Source organism: Lynx canadensis, chromosome D4 (assembly GCF_007474595.2).
Source record: "Lynx canadensis isolate LIC74 chromosome D4, mLynCan4.pri.v2, whole genome shotgun sequence".
Classification (NCBI taxonomy): Eukaryota; Metazoa; Chordata; class Mammalia; order Carnivora; family Felidae; genus Lynx; species Lynx canadensis.
This window is the reverse complement of record NC_044315.2, coordinates 19,384,696-19,398,123: the sequence shown is the minus strand read 5'-3', so window position 1 is coordinate 19,398,123 and position 13,428 is coordinate 19,384,696. Positions and strand designations below refer to the sequence as shown.

General features: G+C 41.7%; 1 protein-coding gene across 2 annotated transcripts in view; it reads left to right on the top strand.

Moving 5' to 3' along the window:
* Positions 1-13,428, top strand: part of LOC115499941 (guanine nucleotide-binding protein G(q) subunit alpha) — a 316,581-nt gene that overhangs the window by 96,921 nt on the left and 206,232 nt on the right. For both annotated transcript variants that reach the window (XM_030294228.1, XM_030294227.1), the window contains exon 2: positions 10,262-10,446. In XM_030294228.1, coding sequence (XP_030150088.1) covers positions 10,300-10,446 — 147 coding nt within the window. In that variant the 5' untranslated portion in view covers positions 10,262-10,299. The remainder of the gene's footprint in view (positions 1-10,261; positions 10,447-13,428) is intronic.

Genomic DNA, 13,428 nt, shown 5'->3' with positions numbered 1-13,428 from the left:
ATTCTGTACCCAAACCTCTTCCTCTTCAGGCCTCTCTAAGACTCTAGAACCTCTATCCATCTAGGTTACCCAAGCCCAACGTCTAGGGGTTATCTCCATTCCATCTCTTCCTCTTTCTACCCACTTCCCATCCATCTCCATCCAGACTGGATCCGGAATCCTTCCTCTTCCCTCCATCAGGTCTCCTGCCATCGTCTTTGGCTTGGATTACTGAAACACCCGACTGGCTCACCCTTACAGTCCACTCTTCACTTAGCGTTAATCAAACGATATCACGTCCCTAGTTAAAATTCTCCAAAGCTGGCCAACATGCTTAACAGAAAGCTGAAACTTGTTTGCTGAAATACAGGACCCCGTGTGCCTTCGCCTCTGCCTCTGTAGCCAGCAGAGCAGTCTGTGTTGTCTCCTGCCTCTTTCCCCACCACCCTCTGTGCCTCAGCCACACTGGCTCTCTGGTCACACCCCCAGTGTGCCGGCCACACCTGTTCCCACCTTGACCTCTAGGGCAGCTGGTTCGCTGCTCTGGATGTTGTTTCTTTCTAATTTGATTGTGGCTGAATTCTGGATATTGAGATATCAGCTTAAACGCACCTTCTTAGGCTTTCCTCAGTCTCCCAAATTAAAGTAGCTGCTAGGTCAGTCTGTATTTCATTATCCTTAATTCTTTAATGCAGAGTGTCCGTCTCCATTTGATATGTTACTATTCATCTACCTACCTATATGTCATCTTCCACTCATGCTTGCATGTTGCCTATATGAAAACAAGGACTCTGTCTTGTATCCTTGATGCCTAGAATAGTATCTGGCATGGAGTATACACACAATAAAAAAAAATCCATACTAAAAATGTGCATACATATGGCTTAAAAAAATTTTTTTTTAACGTTTATTGTTAGGGAGAGACAGAATGTGAGCAGGGGAGGGGCAGAGAGAGGGACACACAGAGTCTGAAGCAGGCTGCAGGCTCCGAGCTGTCAGCACAGAGCCCAAGCTGTCAGAACAGAGCCCGACACGGGGCTCGAACTCACAAACCGCTAGATCATGACCTGAGCCGAAGTCAGAGGCTCAACCGACTGAGCCACCCAGGCGCCCGCCCATGGTACTAGTTTTGATTTTTAAAAAAATACTCCATTGAAATGTTTCTCGATTACTCAGTTTTTGCCTCTCCCCATAGCCCTGGATCAGACTATTTTCCAGTTTTCTCACTGGATTTGCATTATAAATTAATCTTAGTTTTGTTGAGTACTTACTCTGTACCAGACTGGTAGATGAACTCACTGGAAATTCACAGCATAGCTGTAACATAGGTATGGTAGAGGCCAGGTAACTTACCCAGGTCACAAAGCTATAGGGAGGTGGGAACACAATAGACAGCAAATGCAGAATGTGCCATATGGGTAGAAATAGACCATAAAGTGGAAGCGAGATTAAGACCTTTAACATCCCGGCATATTTACCCGCTGCTTTTGAGAGGACTTTAAACAAACCTAATGAACAAGAATTTAAGGCTTAGGGAGGGAAAGGTGATGGGCTACCTGGGTGGGGAAGGAGAGGAAGAGGGAACAGAAGGGACTCATCAGTGAGATGCTTTAGGAGACTCACTGTGTTCTGTATGTCTTATTGATTGCACTTGGAGTACCTTAGGGGACATGAGAAGACTCATCTGTTTGGATCAAATACTCGATTATACTGAGAAGTACTTCTGTGACAATGTGGCTTTAAAGTGCAGAATGATTTGGGAGAAACGTCTTCCAGTTATAGAAGAAAAATTATGGTACACCACACATCAGAATAAGTATAGACAGATTGGTTAAGTGGAAAACATAAAACCAAAAGCCAAAATAAATATAAGTGTTTGGAACTTTTAAAAAGCATAAACTTGGGGCGCCTGGGTGGCTCAGCCAGTTAATTGTCCAACTTCGGCTCAGGTCATGATCTCACGGTCTGTGAGTTTGAGCCCCATGTCAGGCTCTGTGCCAACAGCTCAGAGCCTGGAGCCTGCTTCAGATTCCGTGTCTCCCTCTCTCTATGCCCCTCCCCTACTTGCACTCTAGCTCTCTCTCTCTATCTCTCTCTCTCAAAATAAAAACATAAAAAATTCTTTTAAAGCATAAACTTTTATAAAAGAAATGACAGAGGAAACCAGATGAATTCATTAAGTACAGATTTTAAGTTGATACATCGAATTTTGTCATCAAATGAAAAGAAAATGACTGGTTGAGGAAAATATTTGTATAACCAAAGTTTATTTTTGTTTTAAACACCAAATTGTTATTTAAAAAAACAAACAAAAACCGTAGGTTCTCAAATTAAAAGGCAAGTTCATAGAAGGGATACAAATGACAAAATATGAAAATGTTTCATAAGTGAAGATTAAATTCAGGTAAAGATTTAACTTTCTCAAATTGTAGCTTTAAAAAAAGGTGGTGTTGGTAAATGAAGAGTGGGGTAAAGAAGGCTCTGATGGGTGTGCTGGTTGGTGTAACTGTAATTTTCAGGCAGCTCTTCTACCCAACTGCGTTTCAGAAATAGAGATTCGGGAGATTTTTTCAGGGATGTTTATCACAACATTATAAAAGTGAAAAAAAAAATTAGAAATATTCAATGTGTTACAACAGGGGATATGTTAAATTATCACACGTCCTTACAGTGGCCTTTCAGACGATCATTAATAGCTATTTCTGAGGAATAATTGGTATCTTGGAATAATCACCACAGTATTTTATGTGAAAAACAGTAATACAGTACTGTTTCAGTTTTAGAACTAGGACAGAAAAAGTACATTTGCCTGGAAGAGGAGACTGGAAAGAAATTAACCAAAATGTTAACATTTTGGCAATTTTGAAAATGCTTCTGTTTTTCTAAATTTTCTTTAGCATATATTACAACTTTAATAAATTTGGATAAAAGTGTTTTATGGAAAGACAGTTTGTGAGGACGTAAGGTCAAGAGCCCTGGGCAGACAAGAGTTCTCTGTAGGTTCTAGTCCATTTCCTTCTGTCTAGTTTTCAACCAGCAGAATCCTTGAACGAGTCACTTCCCCTCCTTTGTGAACTGTGTGAGATCAGGGCTTCTCAGATTTTTGTTTTGAAATGCGCTCAGAGGCAGGAGGGAGTGAACACCCACACCCAGAGGAGAAAAGGTTGGGGGATATAATATCAAAGTAACCTCTTGGGGGCGCCTGGCTGGCTCTGTTAGTAGAGCACGTGATTCTTGATCTTGGGGTTGTGAATTCAAGGCCCACACTGGGTGCAGATTTTGCTTAAAACCACAAAGTAACCTCCTGAACAAGATTTAGTGTGGAAGTTCATGTAAGCTTCCCATTCATCTCCAAACTATACTGTTGTTAGTTTTTAAAAATTTTTAAGAATTGAGATATAATTTGTGTACCTCGAAATCCACCATTTAAAAGTATACATTCTAGGGGTGCCTGGGTGGCTCAGTCAATTAAACATCCAAGTCTTGGTCTCGGCTCAGGTCATGATCTCACAGTTCATGAGATGGAGCCCCGAGTCGGACTCGTTGCCGACACCATGGAGCCTGTTTGGAATTGTCGCTCTCTGCCCCTCCCCCACTCACGGTGTGCAACTCTCTCCCTCTCTTTTCTCAAACTAAATAAATAAACACATGAAAGAAGTATATACTCTAATAGTTTTTACTGTATTCAGAAGCTTGTGCAAGCAACCGGTGCTAGTTTTTCATACACAGATGTAACACTCTGTGGTAAAATTGACTCTCCCAAGAAATCGTACCTGGTGAGTAACCTTAGCAGCACTGGAGGTCCTTTTCCGGGAGGATTTCACCACTTTGAGGAACCCAGAACTAGATGATATTCCACATGTGTTCCACACGTTGCATTTTCAGTGTGTTTTGCCTGTCTTTCCTTTAAACTTACCTGGATGAGTTGTTATTAATAGTCTTGGTTACCACTGATTTACCCATCTGTTCACTTACCATTCATAGTGGGCGATACTAAATTCAGTTCATTTTCTGTACTATGTATTTTTTAAACTGTCTAGTAGTACCTTCTGCCAGACTTTGCTGGGGATAAAGAGTGAAGTCATTCCCAACCCTTGGCCTCAAAGACAGTCTTTTAAGGAGAGGAAGTTATGGTGACTTTGGTATTAGAGCTGCTTGGTGACCAGTGCAGGTTCCCAATTTGAGTGGAGGAAGATGTGCAGATAGCAGAATACGTGGATCTTAAAGTGGATAGACCGAGATGTGGACAGCACATGGATTGAGTTTTGACTAGGTGTGTTTAAATCACTTTTATCTCAGTGCTATTAATTCCTTGCACGTGTGGCTTGATGCTGTGCTTATGGGTAGTGAGTTCCTCCCTGAAATTTCTGGTTCTACTTTATCCAAGATTAGGTGGAAGTAGTCCAAGTTCAGCTGTGGGGGGGCTGAGATTCTATATTTTAAACTCTTGGCCTAAACCAGCAGTCCTTATTAAGTACAGTTACTTGAGTTATAATTGAGCTCCATGAGACTTGGGTTTGTTCTTAGCCTTTCTCTATCTGGGTGCTGGCCAATCAAGAGGGCAGGGCAGGGGCATTTGGCTCCAGCCTTCACATTAATTAAAGGCTTCAGATGTAGATTTCTGATGGTTTGACAATGTCTCCAAATACAGTCATGAAAGGCACTGGCAGGACAAAACGAATATATTTATTGTACAACTTTAAATACCACAGTTTTTATAACTCAGTGTTGGCATTTCTTTTTTTCCTGGGGGCAGTGATGGGTCTCCTACAGCCTGTAAGAGGCCTGGAGGTGTGTTCTGCCTTTCTTTCCGGATGAAGGGAATGAAGCATCAGGAGCCTTCAAGTTCCTGATAGTGTAGTGTTGGATGATTGTTTTCCAGGGCCATTGTCCAGCAGTCAGGGATACCACCGCCTTTCGGAGCAGTGACAGTAGTAACTGACGTTTTTAGGGCATGAGCAAGTCTTGTGCAGACGTGGATTGTGCTTTGCAGCTCTTTTGATGAAAGTATAATCCGAGAAGCCAACTTAAGTGTGAGAGAAGGAACCAGTGAATCCGTGATTGCTTTCCAACAGTAAATGATAATCCATTGCCATTAAGAAGTTAATGTATTACTGGATTTAAAACCGCCATCTCGGGAGGATAGGGGGTGTGGGATAAGAAAAACTGTCCTGCCTTTAGAGATTAATTGGACAGCACTGTTTACAGATTTCATTGTGCAAATGGGCAGGATAATCAGTTTCGTCATATAGATGCTTAGCCTGAGTGGGACACAGAGAGTAAATGTGGATTTGTGGCAGAAGCTGTGTGTGGAAATCCTCTTGTGTTGCAGAGATCTTGTCAAGTCCTAAAATGGAAGCATCAGATTGTGTGTGTGTGTGACTGCGTATATGTCTGGTGTGCTGTATTCTAACAGCTTACAAAGTGATGCCCTCCACAATGGGATATTAAATTCGTATTTGATTTTGTTCTGACGGAAAGAGTAGGGAAGAAAAAAACCCTAAGTATCCCTCAAAGCCAATCATGCGTGCTGGTTGATGTGTGCTTCTTTGTCTTTTTAATTAAGGTTTTATTTTTAAGGAATCTCTACATCCAATGTGGGGCTCAGACTCACACCCCAAGATTAAGAGTCACACATTCTACTGACCGAGCCAGCCGGCTGTCGCTATGTATGCCCTTTTTAATAGCATGATTCTCATGTAGTCTCATTTTTGGGTGTGTTGATGAGCTAGAATAAGAAAAGTGAAGAGTACCCACCCAAAGGTGAAACAGCTTTTCCGGGGAAAATTTTTAGCTGTATTTATGGAGACCTTTCCAAGAAAAAAAAGCAGTTTTGTGGGATGAGCACCCTTGTATGTGTTGACGTGCTTGTCATGGTTACTCCATGACTTGATTGGAGTTATAGTTAAATCAGCAAAAATGAGAGCCTTTCCCACCTGCACTTTCATGTAAGGGCTCCTTGCTAGATTTTATCAATGGCTTTGGAAACAGTAGATTTGTATTTCTTGAGATAGGTCAAGAGTTACTTATGCCCTGTGCTATGCAAAGAGATTAGCCATTGCTGGATTCACACAGAGTCTACTTCCTTTCATTCTTTGAAAAGTCTAATTTCTTTCATTCAGACGTAAAGAATTACAAAGTCTGTCATCGAACTTTTCATGTGGCTTTAGGAAACAACACCATTTTATATAATTAAGGAATAGCTGTTTTTTTAAATTGTACCAAATATTGTTTTTTGATATTAATCATGAGTAGATTGTCAAAATGTCCATTTCAAATCCTGAGAATGTTGTTTAAGTCTATAAAAATAGGACAACAACATGATATTTGGCCTGCACATTTGTTAAGAATAGTATTTCATTTGTCTCCATGATAGAACTCTTGGAACAAAGAAGCTAAATTGCTTGGTTGAGGTGTCAGTCCATACACCTTTTTTGGGCTAAATCCATTGTTAGAAAAGAATGATGTGTCAGTTGACTACTTTTATCTTCAACCTACAGCGTTTGAAAATCACTCAGACTCCCTCTTACATGAAGCTTTGCCTTCACCTTGAATTTGCTGCATTTATATAGTAACATCAAAGGATGAACATTAAGTTCTTGAGTGGCCAGTCAATTGGAAGATGGCACCAGATTCGAAATGGATCCCTGCTAATTGAAGTAGTATTCAGAAACTCAAAATTAGATTAGATGGATAAAAGTTGGGTGAAGTCAAAGCCATCATAAGATATTTTTATACAGTGGGCAGTGGAAGCTAATTATCCTGGATTTAGGGCAGGCGTGACTATTAAAATAGTGACAAACCCAGGGGTGCCTGGGTGGCTCAGTCGGTTAAGCGTCCGACTTCAGCTCAGGTCACGATCTCATGGTCCGTGAGTTCGAGCCCCGCGTCGGGCTCTGGGCTGATGGCTCAGAGCCTGGAGCCTGCTTCCGATTCTGTGTCTCCCTCTTTCTCTGCCCCTCCCCCATTCATGCTCTGTCTCTCTCTGTCTCAAAAATAAATAAACGTTAAAAAAATTAAAAAAAAAATAGTGACAAACCCAAACTGGGCAGCTAAGGGCTGGGTCGAACCTGCACGTTGCCCATTAGTAGCCGGGTCGTCTCTGCCCAATGCCTCGCCTCTCGAAGGCCTTTTCTTTTCTGTGAAATGAGGAGAAGGTTGTCTGTCTCACAGATTTTTGAGAAGATGAAATGACAGTCTATTTCAAAGTGCTTGGCAAAGTATTAAGGGTTGAACACAAATGTCTTTTGATTTCCTTTATGAGAGAGGGTATTCAGGAGGTAGAGGCCATGATTTCCCCTCTCTGTATTGGAGGCTGGTCTTGGAGTGTGTTTGTTTTGCACGTGTACACACTGTGGGGGTGGGTGGCCAGTACTGTGTTTATTAGGACTTCGGGGTAGAATTGGGCTGTAGCATTTCTTCATCATGGTTGGCCTCTGGGAGAATGCTGTCAGAGTGAAATAGTGACTAGTAAGCTTTTTATGGACTAGAGACTGCCTTATGAGTAAAATTTATAGAGAAGCAGCCATCTTTCATCTTACCAAGCTTCCCCTGCTTCCCTGTGGCATTTGTACCAGTCAGGGTCCCAGTAGGAAACCTGTGGCACACTCCAGCTGGGTGGCTGAGGGGAGTTCTATAAAGGGACTAGGTCATAGGGGCAAGTAGCAGCCCGGCAAGGGGAGAGAGCAGTCACAAGAACCAAGAGAGGGTAGCTGTATGGGAGCAGACACCCAGCGGGACCTGTGGCCTTTTGAAGGAGACACAACGTGCCTCTGGTGCCCTTGTAGGGAGTGAGCTGTAGGAAATTCCCCTTCCTCATTTTCCTACTCTCTGGTCTCCTCGTGTCTTCCATGAACTAAACCCAAGAAAAAGACGGAGGGTAAGGGAACTGTTGATGTGAAATCCTTTTGGGTCAGCCTCCTGGGGCGTGGAGCGAGACACGCAAATGGCGAGAAAGGATCCCTGGACATATCTGGGGCATTAGGAATCTTAATATCTTAATATCTTAATGTGGAGTTGGTTTTTGGATGCTTTTTCTTTCCTGTTTACGTGCCCCCCATTCATTCACTGGTCCCGCGCTCTGCCTCTGTTTGATCTCATTAGTGTGATCTCATTAGTTTGATCTCATTAGTTCATTAGTGTGATGCCCAGGTGACTAGATCCAAAGAGGTGCCAAGCATTGACTGCTCCTGCCCAGCATGACTTTGTTGAAACACAAGCCAGTGCAGTTTATTGTCTGCTACTTTCGTATTTTTATATCTTTTTACATTTATTTTTATTTTTGTATTTTCTACTCACCAAATGATATATAAAAGCTGCACAGAAAGCCAGGAGGAAGGGGACCTGTTGCCTGATTCTCTTTCCTTCTCGTGTCATTAACCTCACAAATTAAGATTTCTTCTTGTTTTTGTTGTGGAAGAAACTAGCGGGGATTCTGATTTGATGATTACGCCTATGGTTGGGCCCTCAGAGCAAGCCATTGTCCCGTGGATAAGGATAATAAACAGAGGCAAGCTGGATTTTTTTCTTGTGTACTTTGAATTGCTTGGGAGAGTAAAGATATCAGTTTTTTTTTTTTTTAAATAACTTGTTAATTGGTAATGAGAAACAATTCTGTAGTTCTTTTTCTACCAAGAGGTGCTACTTTTTAGATGCTTTGGGGTTTTTTCCCCCAGTATTCAAGGTTGGAATTGTAAAATAGTCCTTTTAAACTCTTCCGGTGAAGCTCCTTAAAATGGGTTGAGGCATTCACATTGTAGTGTTAACTTTGGAGTTGGAGGAGTCCAGAGTGCTGATTAAGAGTCATCTGAAAATGATAAAGGAATTGTTGACCCAGAACCTTGGGGCTAGAAATCATCTTCCGTCGTAACCGTGCGAGGCTTCTGTGTTTACGCGGACATCTGCAGTCATTTAAGAGTGCTTCTATGAAAACCGTAATACTCATTTGAATTTTTCTTGATTGTTTATAAAGATAATAATGAAATCCAACCACCAGAAAACAAAATGAAATTGGGACAGCTGCTGTATTCCTAGTCTTAGTTTTCCTTTTCTCTTTTCTTGTTTTTGTAAGCACCTTGTAGGTAGGAAGTGGCAATGAGGATGCCCCTGTCATCCTGTGTTTTAATATTATATTCTTCCAAATGTAATGTGCAAATAGGTACTTTCAGTGTTTTTCTACACTGTTAGGGGAAGACAGAGACATTTGTTTTTTGGAAATCTCAAGGAAGCCTGAAAGTGAGTGAGAATATTCAGAAATGGAGTGACGTATGAAAGAAGCCACCCACATTTGGAGAAAGGAAGTTTTTAGAGTCGTAGTGTTGGATAAGTTGTGGAAGAAATAGAGTGTCATTCAGTGACATGATCTCATCTTTCTGTCTTCTCTTCCATGGTCATTGGTAGCTTTGAAAGGATTGCCCTCAGGCTTACACTAACAGAAAATAGATGTTGAAAAAGAGAAAAATAAGAGCACAGAAGAGAAAAATGGTAACGGTAAATTTCTATATCATGTTATTTATTAGTCAAGAATGAGCAGACAGAAGGAGTGTCACTGTGACTTCTCGGAATTAGGTGATTCCTTGGGATAACTGCCACTGATACAGTTGATGCTTATGTATAGTAGATATATATATATCTATATATCACATATGTGGTATATATGTGATATGTATGTCATATATATGTGATATATATCAAAAATATATGATTTATATACACACACATATATACAGCACATATATATATACACACTCGCACGCTTCATTTTAAAATGAAAGAAAATGTGTAGAACTTTCTAGGCGTTTTTCCTTCCTACGAATGGCATTTATGTAAGCGCATTGTCATTTCCAGATCCAGATCCTGCCTAGCAGCCCAGCCTCCTGGCAGTCTTGCAGATATTCTCCAGGGAAGAGAGCTTTATCAAGTGTTTATTCTCTTCAAAAGATGCTGATTTCGTTGTGTTTTGCCATAAGATATGTGGTTACAAATACACTATCAAAATTCCACGCTGGGTGGCTTACAGAAAGGTGACAGGGTTTTTTGTTTGTTGGTTGGTTTTGTTTTGTTTAAGCTCATCTGCCCCTGAAATGGACCCTCATCCCTGCAGTCTTGCTGAGTGTTCTCTACAGGTGGCCTTTCTACCCCTAGTGATGTGCCCTCCTGGGATGCCCCTCCAGCAGGCTGTTTGGGGATGCCACGTCCAAGCCGCCCTGTCTGGTTTCGTTGTCTGGGAAGCTGAGAAGGTGTCATGGTCTGACGACGTCTTTTGCTGCTGTCCTTCTTTCAGGGACAGGAGAGAGCGGCAAGAGTACGTTTATCAAGCAGATGAGAATCATCCATGGGTCAGGCTACAGCGATGAAGACAAAAGGGGCTTCACCAAGCTGGTGTATCAGAACATCTTCACGGCCATGCAGGCTATGATCAGAGCCATGGACACGCTCAAGATCCCCTACAAGTACGAGCACAATAAGGTAGGCGTGGATCCGCACGGGATCGCTGGCGTAGCCATCCACGGTGCGCAGGCACCCTTCACAGGTCTGGGATGTGCGGTGGGTGGGTTTTGAAGTGCGTGTTTTTCATCTCATCTTAAATGGGACTTTTAATGGTTCAATACGTTCCTTATAGGTTTTTTTTTCCCTTAAATCTTTAAATTTTTTTTTTTCAACGTTTATTTATTTTTGGGACAGAGAGAGACAGAGCATGAACGGGGGGGGGGGGGGGCAGAGAGAGAGGGAGACACAGAATCGGAAACAGGCTCCAGGCTCTGAGCCATCAGCCCAGAGCCTGACGCGGGGCTCGAACTCACGGACCGCGAGATCGTGACCTGGCTGAAGTCGGACGCTTAACCGACTGCGCCACCCAGGCGCCCCACCCCTTAAATCTTTAAAGTCACATCTATGCACAATTAGAGTTGTGTTCTTAGCGATACCGATGAAAGACATTATTTGGATGTTCAATGGTATAAAACATAGGGGATGCCAGACTACATTAAGAAGACAGTTTGTGAGTTCAAGACAAATTGACCAAGGTGAGTGAATTCAGAGAAGAGGCAGCAGCCTTGTTTCAACCTCCCACTCTTTGTGCTTCCTTGGCAAAAAAAAAAAAAAAAAAAAAGAACAAAAACAGCTTAAGAGCATTCTGTCCGGTTTAATTTTGGATTTCGTGACTTCCTTTCAGTAGTGCCACAGGCTTAATTTTATTTCAAAATAGGCCCATCTGTCACTTCCAATAACCTTTCAAACACGTTTCCCTGCAATTGTGTTCAAGTAATGCAACTTCTAACGTCACTGGAGAAGGGGTTAGGAAAAAAAAAAAAAACAACACGTTTTTTCAGGGCTTGGAGGTGTTGATTTTATCGTAAGCTGGTAAAGCCTCGCCTTGTGTTGACAGAGCACTAAATTTGTACCTACACTTGCTTTAGGGCTTCATCAGAACTTCCACTCTCCCTCAGTACTCTGGAGAATCTACTCTTAGAAATGGTTCCATACACCCGGATCAATATGTAACAGCAAGAAGCTGGCATGCCTGCTGTGACTCATACACTAGGATTTAACTCAAAGTGAATCATAGGTAAAATAAAGCAGTGTTGTGTACCTTCACTTCTGTTACCATTGAGAAGCTTCTAATTATACACATCATCTTAAAATCAGGCATTTATTTTTCTTGGATGTTTCCTTGAATCGATGGCTGTTTCTGATGTAACTGAGGCTCTCGCCCTTAGTTTGCCGAAGGCAACAAGAGAGCGTGTCCGCAAGTAGCAGAGAGGCCCTCCACAAAGAACCCTCGAGAGTGAAAAAGATCTGGGCAGCTTTATGAGCCTGGGAACGTGTTTGCTTGAACCACATGAGGCTGCCTGGATATCTAACCAGTCTACATGTAGAAGGATCAAGGCTGTTTTTCCCCACTAAGAAATCTCAGTGTAGTGAATTTCTGAAATAGTGGCACACTGGTTTTGTTGCAGTGGGAGGAAATTCTGTTGAAGGAACTGCCTTTAATACCAGTGACTTTCCCAATCCACAATTAGTTGATAATATCATGATCTGATGAATTCTGGCTGCGTTACCACATGTGTGCTATGATGTACGGTTGACCCTCGAACAATGTGGGCATTAGGGGTGCTGATCCCCCATGTGGTCAAAAATCCACGTGTAGCTTTTGGTTCCTCCAAAACTTACTAGCTTACTGTTGACTAGAAGCCTTACTGATAACATAAACAGTTGATTAACACATATTTTGTGTGTTATATGTTTATACACTGTATTGTTACAAAAAAGCAAGCTAGAGAAAAGAAAATGTTATTCAGAAAATCACAAGAGAAAATACATTTATAGTACTGTACTATATCAGAAAAATCCATGTATAAATGCACCTGCAGCGTTCAAACCTGTGTGTTTTTTTAATGTTTTTTTAAGTTTTTTATTATTTATTTATTTATTTATTTATTTATTTATTTGAGAGAGCAAGAGTGCAAGTCGGGGAGGGGCAGCGAAGCGGGGGAGACAGAATCTGAAGCAGGCTCCAGGCTCTGAGTTGTCAGCACAGAGCTCTACGTGGGGCTTGAACTCACGGACTGCGAAATCATGACCTGGGCTGAAGTCGGATGCCCAACCGGCTGAGCCACCCAGGTGCCCCCAAACCTGTGTTTTTTAAGGGTCAGATGTGTCTATGTGTATAACTGGCAATATGTGTTATACATATAACATACTGCCAGTTTACACTGTGTAATATAATGCAGTCTCTCTTACTGATGCAGAAAAATCATCTTTCTTGGATATTCCAGAAGAATGTTTCAGGATCTTGCTTTGATGGTAGCTTTTCATTTGAAGATCATTTATTGTACCATCATGTAGAGACATAGAAGACAGAGTGGGATGTCTGCTTTATTCGTATAACACAATAAAGAATATTTAAGAGCATGTGAACTCTTTGTATCAGTTCTAGTTAAGTAGAATTTACTGTGATGAACACCATTCGGTTGAAAAGCAATATCATAAAAAGTTAAAATGTTACGATTTTTCTCAGCTATCATAATTACCCTGCGGAATCTTCTGCCCTCTCTTGATACTGCCTGATACAATGACATGAGTGTGTGCTGACCTCTGAATTTCTCAGTATGTTGAATCCCCTTTAATTTGTAATATAAATTACTTACCCACTCGTTCCATTTTCTCTACAACATACACATATTCTGAAGCATCACTCCTTACTTCCAAGCTCTGCCCACTCCTTGCCTTTGTCAATGCTTACTAAGGACCTAAAGTCTTCTTTCTGTTGCATCCAGCTGCTACATCCTCCTAGAGTCCTTCTCTGCACACCTCCCCCCTTCCATTGGGTAAGTAATCCCACCCTCCTTTAGCAGAAGCCGTAGAGGAGTGTTTATAATTGTCTAGTTTGTATTCTTATGATGACTTGGGTGTTGATCTTATTTTCCCCACTAGACTCCAAGCTCCTTG